This window comes from Zea mays, chromosome 2, assembly GCF_902167145.1.
Source record: "Zea mays cultivar B73 chromosome 2, Zm-B73-REFERENCE-NAM-5.0, whole genome shotgun sequence".
In the NCBI taxonomy this organism is placed as follows: domain Eukaryota; kingdom Viridiplantae; phylum Streptophyta; class Magnoliopsida; order Poales; family Poaceae; genus Zea; species Zea mays.
In genome coordinates, this window is record NC_050097.1 from 224,592,253 (window position 1) to 224,607,356 (window position 15,104).

Here is a 15,104-nt window from a genome sequence, read left to right on the forward strand (position 1 = left end):
CAACTTGCTTCTTGGATTTCCAAGCAACAGGGGATGATCCAAGAAGAATACAATAATCAGTAATGGAGCGACGATCTGTAGGATCACTGGCCTAGGTAGCATCAGAGTAAGCATGAAGCTGAAGTGGGGAATTTGAGTCATAAAATAAACATTGTGTTTTTGTCCCCCGTAAATATCTAAGCACACGAAGTAAGTGCCCATAATGAACTGATGTAGGAGCAGAGACAAACTGACTCAAGATCTGAACCGCATGAGCAATAACTGGCCTGGTCACAGTAAGGTAAACTAAGCTGCCAACAAGATGTCTATATCAAGATGGATCCTCCAAAGGTGTCCCATCAGTCGGACGAAGAGATAAGTGAAGATCCATAGGCGTCAGGCGTGGCAACAGTGCGAGTATCACTAAGACCAGAACGATCAAGAAGGTCTTGTATGTACTTGGCCTGAGAAAGATAAATACCATTTTGAGTCTGCAAAACCTCAATGCCCAAAAAATAACTGAGTGCCCCCAAGTCAGACATTTGAAATTCCTTACTCAGATACGCCTTCACATGAGTAATATGGTCTGGATCATCGCCGTAATCAACATGTCATCAACATATAGTAATAGCAACGTGCGTCCTCGTTAAGAAACATGAATGAACAATACAGGATCATGATCACTAGAATAGAAACCACAAGCCTTGATGACAGAAACAAATCTCTCAAACCAAGCACGAGGAGCTTGTTTGAGACCATACAAGGCTCGACGGAGACGACATACATGCCCTGAGGGAACCTCTATCCCAGGAGGTGGATGCATATAGACTTCCTCATGTAGATCACCATGAAGAAAAACATTTTTTACATCCATCTGAGAGATAGTCCAAGAAGATGAGGCTGCAACTGCAAGTAAAGCTCGGACAGTAGTCAGATGGGCCACAGGAGCAAAAGTCTCATCATAGTCAATACCCTGAGTCTGTTGAAAACCTCTGGCCACAAGACGAGCTTTATATCGCTCAATAGACCCATCATTTGGTTTTAACTTTGAAGACCCATTTGCACGTGATAGGTACAGCACCAGCAGGTAACGGAACAACATCCCATGTACTTGTGCGATGAAGGGCTTTTAATTCATCAGTCATAGCAAGCTGCCACTCAGGTATACCAGAAGCCTCTTTATAAGATGATGGTTTAGCAATGACTGCACCGGCACGGGAAAACCCATAACGTTCTGGAGCTGCAATAGTGCCACGGTCCCGAAGATGATGCCCCTGATTAAAAACAACATGAGAGTCATCATTGTTAGTACAAGTATCAGCAACAGGATCATCATCAGGACTGGCCGTGGGAGTAGAGCGAGGACGACGAATGTAAGTCTGAGTAACAGGTGGTTTGGAAGAGTAAGAAGGAGATGGTGTGGAAGTGGAAGGTGGTGTGATGGGAATAAGAACATCTGGAGTAGAAACATTAGGTGGTGATACTGATGAAGTTTCAGAAATGGGAGGAAGGCTCATGAATGAGGTAGACTGTGGAATTAAAAGAAGAATGGGTGGAAGAGTTGTAAAAGAAGGGTCGGTTTTCATTAAAGCTCACATCTCGAGAAATACGCATGCGACGAGAAGATGAATCATAACACCGATAGCCTTTATGTTCAAGGCTGTATCCAAGAAAAACACACTCAACAGATTGAGCAGTCAATTTAGTACGTTCACGAGGTGATAATAGTACATAACACGTACATCCAAAAACTCGAAGGTGGTCATATCGTGGAGGAGTTCCGAAAAGAACTTCACCAGGTGTTTTGCCAGAGAGTTTGGATGACGGTTGCAAGGTTTTAAAGTCGGCTAGTCGACTCTAGTCGCCTAAGCACCGATAAGGTGACTAATCGCGATTAGTCGTCGATTAGCTCGATTAGTCGATCCTAGTCGACTCCCTAGTCGTCCATCTATAACAGGACCATATATATATATATATATATATATATATATATATATATATATATATATATATATATATATATATATATATATATATATAACAGTATACTAGATTGCAAATCCTAGTCGACTCCCATCCTCATCTGCAGCAAGCAAAGAGCAACTCAAGAAGTGGTCATCTCTGTTTCCAGCAAAAGAACAAAAGACTAGAGGAGAGAGGGATTACCAGAAGTGCTCATCTCTGTTCCAGCAAAAGAACAACAGAGCAGGAGGGAGTGGAGGATGGTCTGAACTTTGAGCAGAGCAGGCGGCGCTCAGCAGTCAGCAGTCCAGCTCCAACAAGAAGATGAGGGCGGCGGCGCTCAGCACAGCAGTCAACACTCAACAGTCCATCTCCAGTCCAGCAAGCAGAGGAGGGCGGCGGCGCTCAGAGCAGCAGCAAGCAGAGGAGGGCGGCGGCGCTCAGAGCAGTTAGCAGCAAGCAAATGAAGGCGGCAGCGCTCAACTCCAGCTACGGTAAAAGACTGTACAAGAGGGGTAACGACATTGGCACATTGGCGCTCAGTTTCAGCTCCCCTGGTGGGCCGGCCCAAATAGAAAAGAGCAGCCTGGAGCCCAAAACAGAGCACCTAGTCGAGAACAAGCCTAATCAGACGACTAATCGCCGACTAATCGCGATTAGTCGGACGACTAGGTTTCTAGTCGCCCTAATCGCGTCGGTGGCCCTAATCGGCCTTGCAGCAGCGATAAGTCCGACTAATCGCGACTAATCGCGATTAGTCGGACGACTTTAAAACCATGGACGGTTGTCTATTGATGAGGTAAACCGCAATAGAAACTGCTTCACCCCAAAAATGTGAAGGGACAAAAGAAGATATCAACAAAGTGCGAGCAGTTTCTATAATGTGACGGTGTTTGCGTTCAGCCACACCGTTCTGTGCATGAGCACCAGGGCAAGAAAGCTGAGCAAGAGTACCCTCTGAAGTCAAAAATTGGCGAAAATTATCAGATAAATATTCACCACCAGAATCAGAACGAAAGGTTTTAATACGAGTGAAAAATTGAGTGTGAATCATGCGAGCAAAGGATTTATAAATAGAAATCAGCTCAGAGCGGCGTTCCCATCCTTACGCTGTAAGGGCGCGTCACGTTCCTTCTTCGTGCGTTGCTTGTCTGATTGTCTCCCATAGCTGAAATATGCTCCGAGCGGAGGTACTATGGACGCATGGATGTTACTGTGGCGTTTTCTGCATTCGTCATTGCAATAGCATTGCTTTTACAAAGAGGAAACCCTCGTTTTGCTCAGCTAACTAGTTCAGTTTTCGGGTTATTTTACTGCGGTTATCTACCTTCTTTCTGGGTTAAGCTTCGATCCGGACTAGCTGCCCCTGCCTTAAATACAAGTATGTTGCTTAGTTGGATCATCTTGATACAAGTACTGTGTGTTGAAGGGCGGGCCTGGTGCAGCGGTAGAGCCTACCGTCTGTAACTGGAAGGTCCCGGGTTCGAGCCCCAGCCTCTGCATATTATGCAGGTAAGGCTTGGCGTTTAAAGATACCCTTCCCCAGATACCGCACAGTGCGGGAAGCCTACGGCACTGGGTACGCCCTTAGTAGCGAGAATGATCTTCAATAAAAATGACATAGTATTTATATCCACCTTTTGACACAAAAGGTGCAGGACCCCAAATATCAGAGTGAACCAAATCAAAGGGTTCAACAGAATGAGAGTCACTAGTAAAATATGGAAGTTGTATTTGTTTTCCAAGATGACAACCCTTACAATGAAAATCAGACTCAACCGAAGGACCTAAGCAACCTGACTTTATTAGAGTAGACAATCTAGAGCCACACAAATGACCTAGACGATGATGCCACTAGGCAAAAGACGCAACAGAAGCAAGGGTAGCTGAAAGCACATGCGTTGGAGATGTAGCCAAGGAAGGAAGCCGCAAAGAGTCCAAGATGTAGAGGCGAGGAGCGGCTCTACGGCGACGGCCAGTCCCAATCACTTCCCCTGTGCGAAGGTCCTGTACAAAACAAGATGGGTCATCAAATCCGACAAAGCAATTATGATCCGTAATTTGACCTACTGAAAGAAGATCCATAGATAGCTCAGGGACAAAGAAAATATTAGGGACTGTAAAGTGAGGAGGATCAGAAAGAGAACCCTTATGAGTATTGTGGCAAACAGTACCATCAGCTGTCTGCACTGAAGCACCATCTGTGACAGGTGTAGTAGAAGCCAACTTTGACTGATCAGATGTGACATGAAAGGAGGCTCCTGAATCAAGTACCCAGGCCGACTCTGAAGTACAAGCGGACGAAGTGGCAGCAACAGCAACTGAGACTCTAGTAGATGGTCCTGGACCACGACCACGAGCAGCACGTCGTGCACGGAAATCAGTCAACTTCTCAGGAAACTTGACAAAGCAAAGGTCAGATCGATGATTGGTCTTGCCACAATGATCACAACGCTTAAAAATATTCTTAGGTTTCTGGGCAACAACCAACACTGTGAGGATTACCACCAGTAGAGGAAAGAGAATTAAGACGAGTCTCTTCAGCAAGTAAATCAGACAACGCCTTAGCCATTGTGAGTGTCAGAACCCTGAAGTAAACGAGCACAAAGAGAATCAAACTCGGCCCGAACACCCATAACAAATCTGTAAGTGAAGAACTTCCCAATAAACTTATGAGCTGGACATGGATCAGCAGTACAAGCAGGCACCATGGATGTCAAAGCACTCATTAGGCGATCAAAGGCTGAGTAGTACTCATCAATACTCATATCATTTTGCTCAATAACATGTGTCTGCTGCATGAGGGTGTGTAATAGAGCACCACTGTCCTGAACAAAACGCTCCTTCAAATGAGACCAGATGGCTTTAGCAGTTTTGAATTTAGACAAACTCATAATCATAGACGGTTTGACGCTGTTCACCATAGCAGCCATCACTTTACCATCATTAAGCTGCCATGTTTTGATATCAGCAGCATTGCGACGATCATCAGCAAGAACAGGTGCCACATCAGTCAAATGGAAGAGTAATCCATGTCCCCGGAGTGCAGTCTCAACATAGAAAGCCCACTCCGGATAATTTTGACCATCGAGAGTGATATTGACCACAATAGCATTTGTTGCCATATTGAATTCAATGGAAATCAGTGAAACCAAACAAACCAGAGGAGCCGCAGCCGACAGCAGCTCGACTTGGACGAGTTGACGAAGTTCCTGGGCGCGGAAGCCGAGATGGACAGCGGCTGTCGCCCTGATGCAGATAATCAAGACCACAGCGACTCTGCCCGCAATGGCAGCCACCTGCGCAGAAACAGCGACGGCAGCGACGGCGCAGATCTGCAGCCTCCTAGACGGCGGTGACGATGCAGGGCGCAGGCGGACAACGCAGAGGGCGCAGATCACCGAGATCCGATCTTGTCCCAGACGGCGGTGACGATGCAGGGCGCAGGCAGACATCGCAGATGTGGCGAGATGCCGAGATCTGCTCCTGGCGGACGGCGCAGGGCGAGTACCAACCGAGATCCGCTCCTGGCGGACACAGGAAAAGGGTGGCGGACACAGGAAAAGGGCGGCGGACGGCGCTGGGCGAGATCCCCTGGCGGCGGACAACCTAGGCGCGGTGGACGGCCCCTGGCGGCGGACGGCGGCGCAGAGAAGAGGCGCGGCGGACGGCCCCTGGCGGCGGACGGCGGCGCAGAGAATACGGCGCAGATACGGCGGCGGGCGGACGGCGCGGAGCAGAGCGCAGAACCGCAACGCTGGCCGCGATGGACGGATGAAGCAGAGGCCGCAACGACAGCAAAAGAGAGAAGGAGGTGGCCGCGACGGCAGGCCGGAGAGCTGGCCGCGATGGCAGCACAGCGACAGCGCCAAAAATTTGGATCAGGGTCAGGTTTAGACGTAAACCCTAACCTGCTCTGTTACCATGTGACTAACCTGGATTAGGCGAGATGATGGCCCCCTCGGGTACTGTAGTATATATATATAGGCATACAATAATATATGGGCCTTATGGGTCTTAACAGATTAATCGATCTTTATCGTGATTAGGCGGACGATAAGGACGATCAGGTACTCTGATCGAATCGAGACCTCTGATCGAGTGCTGACATCCAATCAGGTCGACTAATCGCGACTAATCGCGATTAGTCGGACGATCTGTAATCTATGGCGCCTCGTATTGCTTGAGCGTCTGGATGCCTAGGCGACGCCTTTAAAACACTGCCTATCGGTGTAGTCGCCCCCATGGTTTTAAAGGCAGTAAGGCGGTACTAGGCGCTCAGCCACCACCTGAATGCCTAGTCGAATTAGGCGATCGCTTAGGTGATGCCATACAAGCAGGGGCCGAGAGAGATTGAGAGGAGAGGGAGCACGGGGCTTGAGACTTGAGAGGAGATTGAAGCAGGGGCCAGGGGAGATTGAAGCAAGGGGAGGACTTGGAGGCAGAGCCGCGCCCGTGATGGTCGCCTGGTGACGTGCCTATAGTGGGTGCCTTTTGTCGTGCCCGCGTCGGCCAACTTGAGTCGCGCCCGCGTCTGCCGCCCTAAGCTCCACCCGCCTCGACGTCGCGCACGCGCTGCCACTGGTCCTTAGTGCCGCACCACCAGGGCTTAAACAAAGAGTGTCATGTCGTCGGTCCTAAGTGCCTCTCTCTCTTCTCTTGTCTAATCTCTCCTTTATTCTTCTCGCGCATCAAAGGCAATACACGTCAAAAGGGGCAAGCCTCGCGCCCGTATTTTTTTATGCTTAAGGCGCCTGCTAGGTGCTCGAAGGGGATGCCTTGCACGCCTATTGCGCTAAGGCCCAAGGCGGACGCCCTATCAATCTAGGTCAAGGCGGTGCCGACGCCTAACATTTTTTACGCCTGCACGCATAGGCGACGCCTTTTAAACCATGGTCGTCCCACTTGGTGTAGTCCAGAGAGGTAGCTGTACTGATCACCACTAATTCATCAAGAAGTAGATGACAAAGCGTCAACCATCACCAGGAAGGAGAGGACGAAACGAGCAGTTGTGCCGCTTGCGGACTCCCCCAAAATGTGATTGTCTTCACTCGAGCAGGTGAACTCTCGGACGACACTCGTTTCAGAGTCTTACTCTCTCAATACTTGTGCGCGTAAGGATTCAAATGAGGAGAACTTGGCCAACAACAGAACTGAAGAAAATGAATGATGATAGGATGAAACTTTTATCTTCGAGCCAGAAGAACCGAGTGGGCGTGGGAGAACCGAGCGGGCGCAGGAGATCAAGAGACGGGAAATTACTTCTGTCATCATATGAGAAACTCTCGTAACTTCCGGAGTTACAAACGAAGATTTCTAGAAATTCCTTTCGTCATCATACGTGAAACTCCCGAAACTCCGAGAGCCACGAACGAAAATTCCTCTGCATACAGTAACTCTCTGAGTGGCAAAACATCGCCACGCCGCATGCCCGCGCCATGCCTCGACTTGGCTCAACGACGACAACACGTATGTGTCATGCCTTCATCCTTTTCTCAACCTCTCCATGGAGACAAATGAAGTCCAACACTCCAACCGTACAAGTTGAGTTAACATTCAATGAGAATACCAAATGGTACTAAACCATAACACAAACTTTATTTAATACAGGCTTTAGGATTATGTACTTATTTATATGGGCCAAGCCCACATTATAACTTACATTCACCACCAAAATCTAGGATACATATTAAAAACTATATTTTTTGAACTTTAACCAGGAGCACTGGTAGTCATTTTAAGAACCCTGTGGACACCTATGCTGACCGCACGCTCAGACATAGATGAGTCTGTCCAAGTGATCTTGGAATGCGCCTACGAAGCAACACACATGCTCTGTTCCCCTAGGAAATAAATCCCAATGCAACACCAGTGTTCGTTCTCGACGAGAATCGAACGCGGGTGGGTAGCGCTCCACCCGAGAGTTTTTACCATCGAGCCAGAGGCTCGACCGCCACATATTAAAAAATCTCAAAGCCACTGTTCTTACATATACCAGGTTTTAGTGGAGACTGCTAAGTTGAACACTCGACTATAACAAGGGTAACAATTATTCACAACTGAACAAGGGACTATGCCTTGAATTGATAGTTTTTGTGCGAAGTGAGTTTCACCAACGTTTCATCAAAATCCTGTATGGTACTAAACTATAACACAAAATTTATTTAATACGGGTCTTAAGATTTTTTTAATTATTTGTATGGGCCAAGCCCACAATATAACTAACATATAATTTATTTTTTCACCTTTAGTGGCTGAAGCTATTTTAGTGCCATCATTATATGAGAAAAACGGGTTTAGTAGGGTCATTCTTAAAGCATTGAAGGGCCTTGCTCTCTTCCACCAAAGGGTTATGCTGTGTTGCTTTTCCCTTTATAATTCTTCTATCTCAAAAAGCCCTGTTGCTGTCTATTGAATTCATGACTTTTGAACTACAAAGTGACAGTATAAGAATCTGTTAAGTTGACCGTTGATGTATGTTTATATCTTAGTGATGTACTGATGTGATACTGCCAGCCATAACCTTCTGTTCTTGCCATGGCCATTGGTCACTCATTCAAATAGGTTATAGCGTTACCTCTTCCACATCGGCCACTCTTTCCTGGATTTTACATGCCGATCTATGTAAAGGTATGTTGCTCTATTTGGAGTTTCTGAAATGAATTTTATATCTTTTAACACACAACTTCATCGTTTCCCTTCAAAGTGATGTGCTATTTTCCCTCTTGTTTGAAAATCCTTCAGGACCAAAAGCTGTTGCAAGCCCTAATAGAAAATCGCAAAAGATCAGCTCCGTATGCTGGTGCCTTTCTCGTGAAAGATGAAGAAGGTACTGACCCTAACATTGTGACTGGTTCAGATTCAGAGAAAAGCATTGGTGATCTCAAAGGGAAAGACTTGCTGAAGCGTCTTCATGAAGTTGGGACGCTTGCTCAGGTAATTTGACCATTTTCAAAGTACTCCCTTCAAAGATTCTTTTTACCTAGTCTTTCAAAATGTGCTCTGTAATTAATTTTAGTTATTTCTGTAGATTACAAGCATTCAAGGGGATCAGGTAGTTCTACTTGGTCACAGACGTTTACAGATAACTGAGATGGTGAGATACTTTAGATTGCATGTCATTCAATTGCTGTGGGTACAAGTTGATTTGTTTAATTGTTTCACCAAGGTGCCAAAAAATGCAGGTCGAAGAGGATCCACTCACAGTTAAAGTTGATCATCTAAAGGTAGTTATGTTCATCTGTGCTCGTAGTTCTATATTTCATAATTTTTTGTCCATTTGTGGTGAATTACTATCTTTTATTTGAACATGATTTAACCATGAATCCAGTGTAGGATGTCTATGTTTTCTTTGGAATGTACTTTGCAATGTCTTATTTAAATTGTCTTTTTCAGGAAAAGCCCTACAACAAGGATGATGATGTTATAAAAGCTACCTCATTCGAAGTTATATCAACTTTAAGGGAAGTTCTAAGGACAAGTTCCCTTTGGAAGGATCATGTGCAAACCTACACACAGGTCTGACTTTTCAACTTATTTTCTCTCCTACACATCTACTTTTTTAACAATTTGCTTGAAGGTTGGAATTGTTTCAGCATGGCATAACTTCCCAAACTTGCTGCACTCGGTGTTTTGTTTTTTGTACACTGTAGAATGGTCTAATATTAGGCAATGTGTGCATAATATAACATTGCTGTTTAGTTCCTGGGCATGGATCGTAGACAGGGTGCTAAACTACCAGACAGACACTGGAATCTGACTATTAGAGGTATACCCTTCGTTGCCTGGCTGCTCCATATAGCCTACCAATAATGCAAAATAGCCAGTAAAACAGAGCTAGCAACCAGTGTTCATATAGAGTTTCGACATAAATCCCCTACTATACAAAATACAACCAATATGTTTGTTTACTTGCCTTGATAGGCATTTCTATTTTTTTGAATGCCATTGGATTTCATCTTAAGCAGCTGTGAATTTTGAAACTGGTTTTCTCTGTTTCAGCACATTGGTGACTTCAACTACCAACGGCTAGCAGATTTTGGTGCTGCTATCTCTGGTGCCAACAAGTTGCTTTGCCAGGAGGTGCTTGAGGAATTAGATGTAAGAAACTTCGCTTAAACTCCTTTTCCCCCCTAATGTTCTCTTGCTCTGTACTTTGCCCACCGCAAAGTCTGTACTGCAACACAGTTGAGCAGGATTATCAATTTAACATTTTCATAAAATTCAGTCGACGACCTATTAGACATCCGTGACCAGTAACACCTGTTGATTCCTGGATTCTTAGGCTTTTCTTCCAAACTGACCAAAAGAGCCCAATAAGTGCTGCAGAAAATTTATTCTGGAGTACACAGTCATGTTCTGTTCTGACTGCGTTCTAGATTTCTTATGTATACACAATTGGTTTTGTTCTCTGCTTCCATTCACCATTTATGTTTCTGGAACAGGTATACAAGCGTCTGAAGTTCACTCTTGAGTTAGTAAAAAAGGAGATGGAGATTAGTAAGCTACAGGTAATTCATTTTCTTATCCTCCGGTCTAGCTGAGTTGGTTAGGTGGCTCCATTGACACTCCTCAGTCCTGTATCGACTCCTTGTGGAGCGAATTTGAGGCTGGGATTACAAAAATCTCTCGTGTTGTTCCACACCAAAGCACACGTCTAAGGCTCGGCCTTGGTTGTGGTTGTTCTCACATGGGCTACAGTGGCTCTATGCATGGGTGGGGCAGAGGTTCGGGATTTTTCTCGATCTACATAGGAAGATCTTTTTTAATGCAATACTCGATGCCTGCCTTACCCCCCCTCCCATCGAGTTGTGTTATTGTACTGTTTTAGGGTGTGTTTGGTTTGGCTTTTGGCTTTTGCCCCCTAAAAGCCAAACCAAAGGGCTTGATCCAGGAAGCAACTTTTTCTAAAAGTTGACTTTCTTGTAGTGCAAAACTGAAAGCACCATTGGATCTGCTTTTAGTGGCTTTCGGATGGAACTGTGAAAACATATATCGAAGAACTTTTAACGGTTTTTAGTGGTTTCCACCAAACAGTTTTTAGCTTTTTAACAGCTCACAACCCACGGCAACTTTTTTCACAGTCCACAACAGCTTTTTTCACAGCCCACAACAGCTTTTTTCACAGCCCACAACAACTTTTTTCACAGTCACAGCCCAACCAAACAAACCCTTAGCCATCATGTTTTGTCTAATCTTCTGGATGTTGAATGTGCTTCTGTTTCAGCAATCCATAGCAAAAGCAATTGAAGAAAAGATTAGTGGAGATCAGCGACGTTATTTGTTGAATGAACAACTTAAGGCAATCAAGAAGGTATCTCATTATTTCTGCTGCCCCTACAGGTTACTTATGTTCCTTACATTGCGCTAGTCAAATTACTATACTGTTGTAGAATCTGTTCATGCTGCTGTCTGTATTGAAAAGCCTGATGCCGATAATCCCTGACTTTGTCGATGTCATGTATGATGTATCCAGGAGCTCGGTTTGGAGACTGATGATAAAACAGCATTATCTGGTTTGTTCTTGAACTATGATACTTAATGAGCTTTGTTTATGCTTTTATCATATAGCTGCACAATTATCATAGACGATTTTAAGTTGACTTGTTGTTTATCTGTTGCAGCAAAATTTAGGGAACGTATAGAATCAAAGAAGGACAGATGTCCTTCTCATGTTTTACAAGTCATTGAAGAAGAGCTTACCAAGCTTCAGCTTTTAGAAGCCAGCTCTAGTGAGTTCAGTGTAACTCGTAATTATTTGGACTGGCTGACAGTATTGCCATGGGGAAATTATAGGTTTGTATTTGTCAACCTTTCCCTGAGGAGAAATCTGCCATATGCTTGTGTCTCATTAGTGTTTATCTTTCTGTTGCAGTGATGAAAACTTTGATGTCCACCGTGCTCAGAAAATTCTCGATGAAGACCATTATGGTTTGAGTGACGTGAAAGAGAGGATACTGGAATTCATAGCAGTTGGGAAGTTAAGAGGGACTTCACAAGGTTTGATTGTTATACTCGACTGATTTATCTGTTGTATTGAGCTTGTAGAGTGTTGTACTGTCGTTGAATTTGCATTAATGCATCCTCAAATGTCATCCATGATTAGAAAAAAATGGCATCTAGTTTTGACAATCCTGTCTCATCAATCATAAATTTTGTGTGCTTAGATTGGTTAGATAGGGAGAGGGAGTGGCTCACATGAACAGTATCAATGTATCATGAATATTATAAGACACTTATCAGAATACTATCTTATCTCTGCTTATAGAGGAGACTTGACTTGGCACTCAAGACCCCTATGTAAACATGATCCTTTACTTCCTAACTTATCAAGAATTCAAGATACTTTCCTAAGAAATAGATTTATTTGCCTCCAAACCCTACTCTCTGGAAGGTTACCCCTCCACTTGCGTGCAGCCTGACTAGGACGATGGTACCCCCTGGCCAGATGGGCTATTGGCTGCTCTAGGATGGCCCATGGCCATGTGGTCTGTAACAATAACCTACAGTGCTTACTAAATTTCTTGATTCCTCAATGTCCATCTGTAGTTATTCTACGAGTAACTCTCTCCATCTTTTACAACAGGCAAGATCATATGTCTTTCTGGGCCACCAGGAGTTGGGAAAACTAGTATTGGTCGTTCAATTGCACGTGCACTGAACCGCCAGTTCTACAGGTTTTCTGTTGGAGGTTTGGCTGATGTGGCTGAAATCAAGGTACAAAACAAATATTGCTGATATGTCATGTACAGTTGCATGTGGTTGTATAAAACTTTTTCAACAATCTCAGGGCCATCGGCGCACGTATGTTGGTGCGATGCCAGGGAAGATGGTGCAGTGTCTTAAATCAGTTGGAACAGCAAATCCTCTAGTATTGATAGATGAGATTGACAAGGTGCTCAAACAACTGGTTATTGGTAAATTGGTCTTATTTTGTTTGAGATGCTAAATTGCTAATAATAGTCTGCATTATGTACTTTCATAATGGTCTGTGATGCACTTTTGAGCCTTTGACACAATGGATTTTCAACAGTTACTTTGTTCAATGTGACAACTTGTGTGCATGCTTTATTGATGCTAATTTGTACTTGTTTGGCTTGCAGCTTGGGAAGGGTCATTCTGGGGATCCAGCTAGTGCATTGTTGGAACTCCTTGATCCTGAGCAGAATGTTAATTTCTTAGATCACTACCTTGATGTTCCTATTGACCTATCCAAGGTTAGTCCCTTGCTCCCTCAGGAGTTGCCTGTTTGACTATATACGTGTGGTTGGCTTCACAGTTTAACCTTTTTGTCATGTTTATTTTTTTATTAAATATAGAGCTTATTCTTAACAGATTGATAGGTGCCATCACCATCTCATTGTTTTGCATTCTCACGTATCTTGCTGTTATCATTAGAATTAGGTATGCACATTGCTTGTTATTGTGCTATCATATCATTTACATGCAATGCTGCTAAGTGCTAGTGTACTACTTTAAAGTTGTGAATTTGTGATTAGTAGGTTGCGCCAAAGCAACATCCTTAGTATTATGTTTTGTACTTTTGTTCTATATGTTGGGATCCGTAGCAGTAGGCGTACAATTGCATAACTTCCACACTATCCTCCGTCTCCCAAATTTTCTTTTATTCCTGTTGTTTCGAGTGCCCTCAGTCATGCTACTTTCTGTTTTAATATTCTTGTCATCTTCTAAAACTTTGTTTATGAAAATTAGGTTCTATTCGTTTGCACAGCAAATGTAATAGAGACGATACCAAATCCGTTATTGGATAGGATGGAGATCATTGCTATAGCTGGGTATATAACTGATGAGAAGATGCATATTGCTCGGGACTATTTAGAGAAGAATACAAGACAAGCCTGTGGCATTAAGCCTGAACAGGTATCTTGGACACTTTTCTTATAATCTTCCTTTCATTCAATATTACTAGAACATAAGGCGCCCTATCGACCTGTGCAGCCAAATATTCATCAACATGTATACACACTGGAAAAGAAAAATGGAGTAAAAATTAATGAACTCCAAACTTTGGAAAGCAACAGAAAAAGAGTAATTTGAAGCTATGTGCTATTCATCAACATTTGGCAGTACTACTTGTACTGATGGAGAAGTAACTGATGATAGAGAGAATAACCTCTCGTCTGTCTAAGATGTCCAAGAACGCTAAATCAATCAAAGACATCATGAATGTTCTATGTGATCAGCATTATCTCGTCTGTCTGAGATGTCCGAGAGCGCTTAAGATTGAAATAAATGAAAAGACATCATGGATGTTCTATGTGATCAACATTACAACTAAGTCTAAAATGCAAAATTGGAAAGAAAAAAAAAGAACTCGTTCCTTACAGAATAATCACATCATACCATAATCTCAGACGGCCAATGATCACCATAATCTAAAATGTATTTCGAAAGCTCTCATGCTAAGTTGCTAGCACAGTAGCACTACAAGCAGTAGGTAAAGGAACTGGCATGCTAGACATAACATGAGCATAAAAGGATTCATTACACCCCACTGCATGAGGTTGTGATACCAATATATGATTCATAGCATAAATTGATATTTTATTTCCATCTACTTTCACAGATATCCTTGACAAATCCGTCAAGTTGCATTAGGTACTCTGCGATTAAGGCAAGGTCAGTAGAAAGGAGAATTGGACAGTACAAAAATCATTAATGATACAATTCTATAAAGATGTAGGATAAGCCTGAGGGTTTGATAAGTCAATACCGCTAAAAGTAATAACAGCATGAGAACACTTTGCAGACAAAGTAAATTATTCAAAGTTTCCTAAAGTAGCTGTGGAAAGATCCCACTACAGAATTATAATAAATTAAACTCTGCACCTGTCATCCAGATAACAATAGCCATGGACATGGATCTATAGTTGTCAGGACCCAAGAGAGCCCGCTACAGTAACGGCGACACTGTAGCACGCTCCTCAGGTTGTTTAGATAAAGATATACTAGTTTGGGATAAGATTAGAATTAGGGATAAGATTAGATCTAGTGCTTAGGGGTCAAGTAACCCTCTCTATATAAGGGAGGGATTGTATCAATTGAAGGTAAGCAAGAGATTAGAAGGAAATCCCTTCTCTCTTGCCTTGCTGGCCGTAGGCAAAGCCCTGCGGCCGGCCTCCCCAACCCTAGCCACCGCTCTC

At 43.8% G+C, this 15,104-nt stretch overlaps 1 protein-coding gene and 1 long non-coding RNA gene across 2 annotated transcripts in view; one reads left to right on the forward strand and one right to left on the reverse strand.

The window, feature by feature from the left end:
• The window catches only part of LOC103647953 (lon protease homolog, mitochondrial-like), a 31,267-nt gene that overhangs the window by 2,844 nt on the left and 13,319 nt on the right, over positions 1-15,104 (forward strand). Inside the window, exons 2-16 of the mRNA XM_008672455.4 lie at positions 8,506-8,571; positions 8,686-8,877; positions 8,972-9,037; positions 9,126-9,167; positions 9,337-9,459; positions 9,943-10,041; positions 10,386-10,451; positions 11,168-11,254; positions 11,417-11,456; positions 11,565-11,736; positions 11,816-11,940; positions 12,527-12,657; positions 12,731-12,835; positions 13,044-13,157; positions 13,654-13,821. Of these exons, the coding sequence (XP_008670677.1) occupies positions 8,506-8,571; positions 8,686-8,877; positions 8,972-9,037; positions 9,126-9,167; positions 9,337-9,459; positions 9,943-10,041; positions 10,386-10,451; positions 11,168-11,254; positions 11,417-11,456; positions 11,565-11,736; positions 11,816-11,940; positions 12,527-12,657; positions 12,731-12,835; positions 13,044-13,157; positions 13,654-13,821 (1,596 nt within the window). The remainder of the gene's footprint in view (positions 1-8,505; positions 8,572-8,685; positions 8,878-8,971; positions 9,038-9,125; positions 9,168-9,336; positions 9,460-9,942; positions 10,042-10,385; positions 10,452-11,167; positions 11,255-11,416; positions 11,457-11,564; positions 11,737-11,815; positions 11,941-12,526; positions 12,658-12,730; positions 12,836-13,043; positions 13,158-13,653; positions 13,822-15,104) is intronic.
• LOC103647952 (uncharacterized) lies at positions 3,547-4,247 on the reverse strand. The gene is made up of 2 exons (XR_004856496.1): positions 4,116-4,247; positions 3,547-3,948 (listed from the first exon to the last, which is right to left on the reverse strand). It is a non-coding gene; the product is annotated as an uncharacterized lncRNA (long non-coding RNA).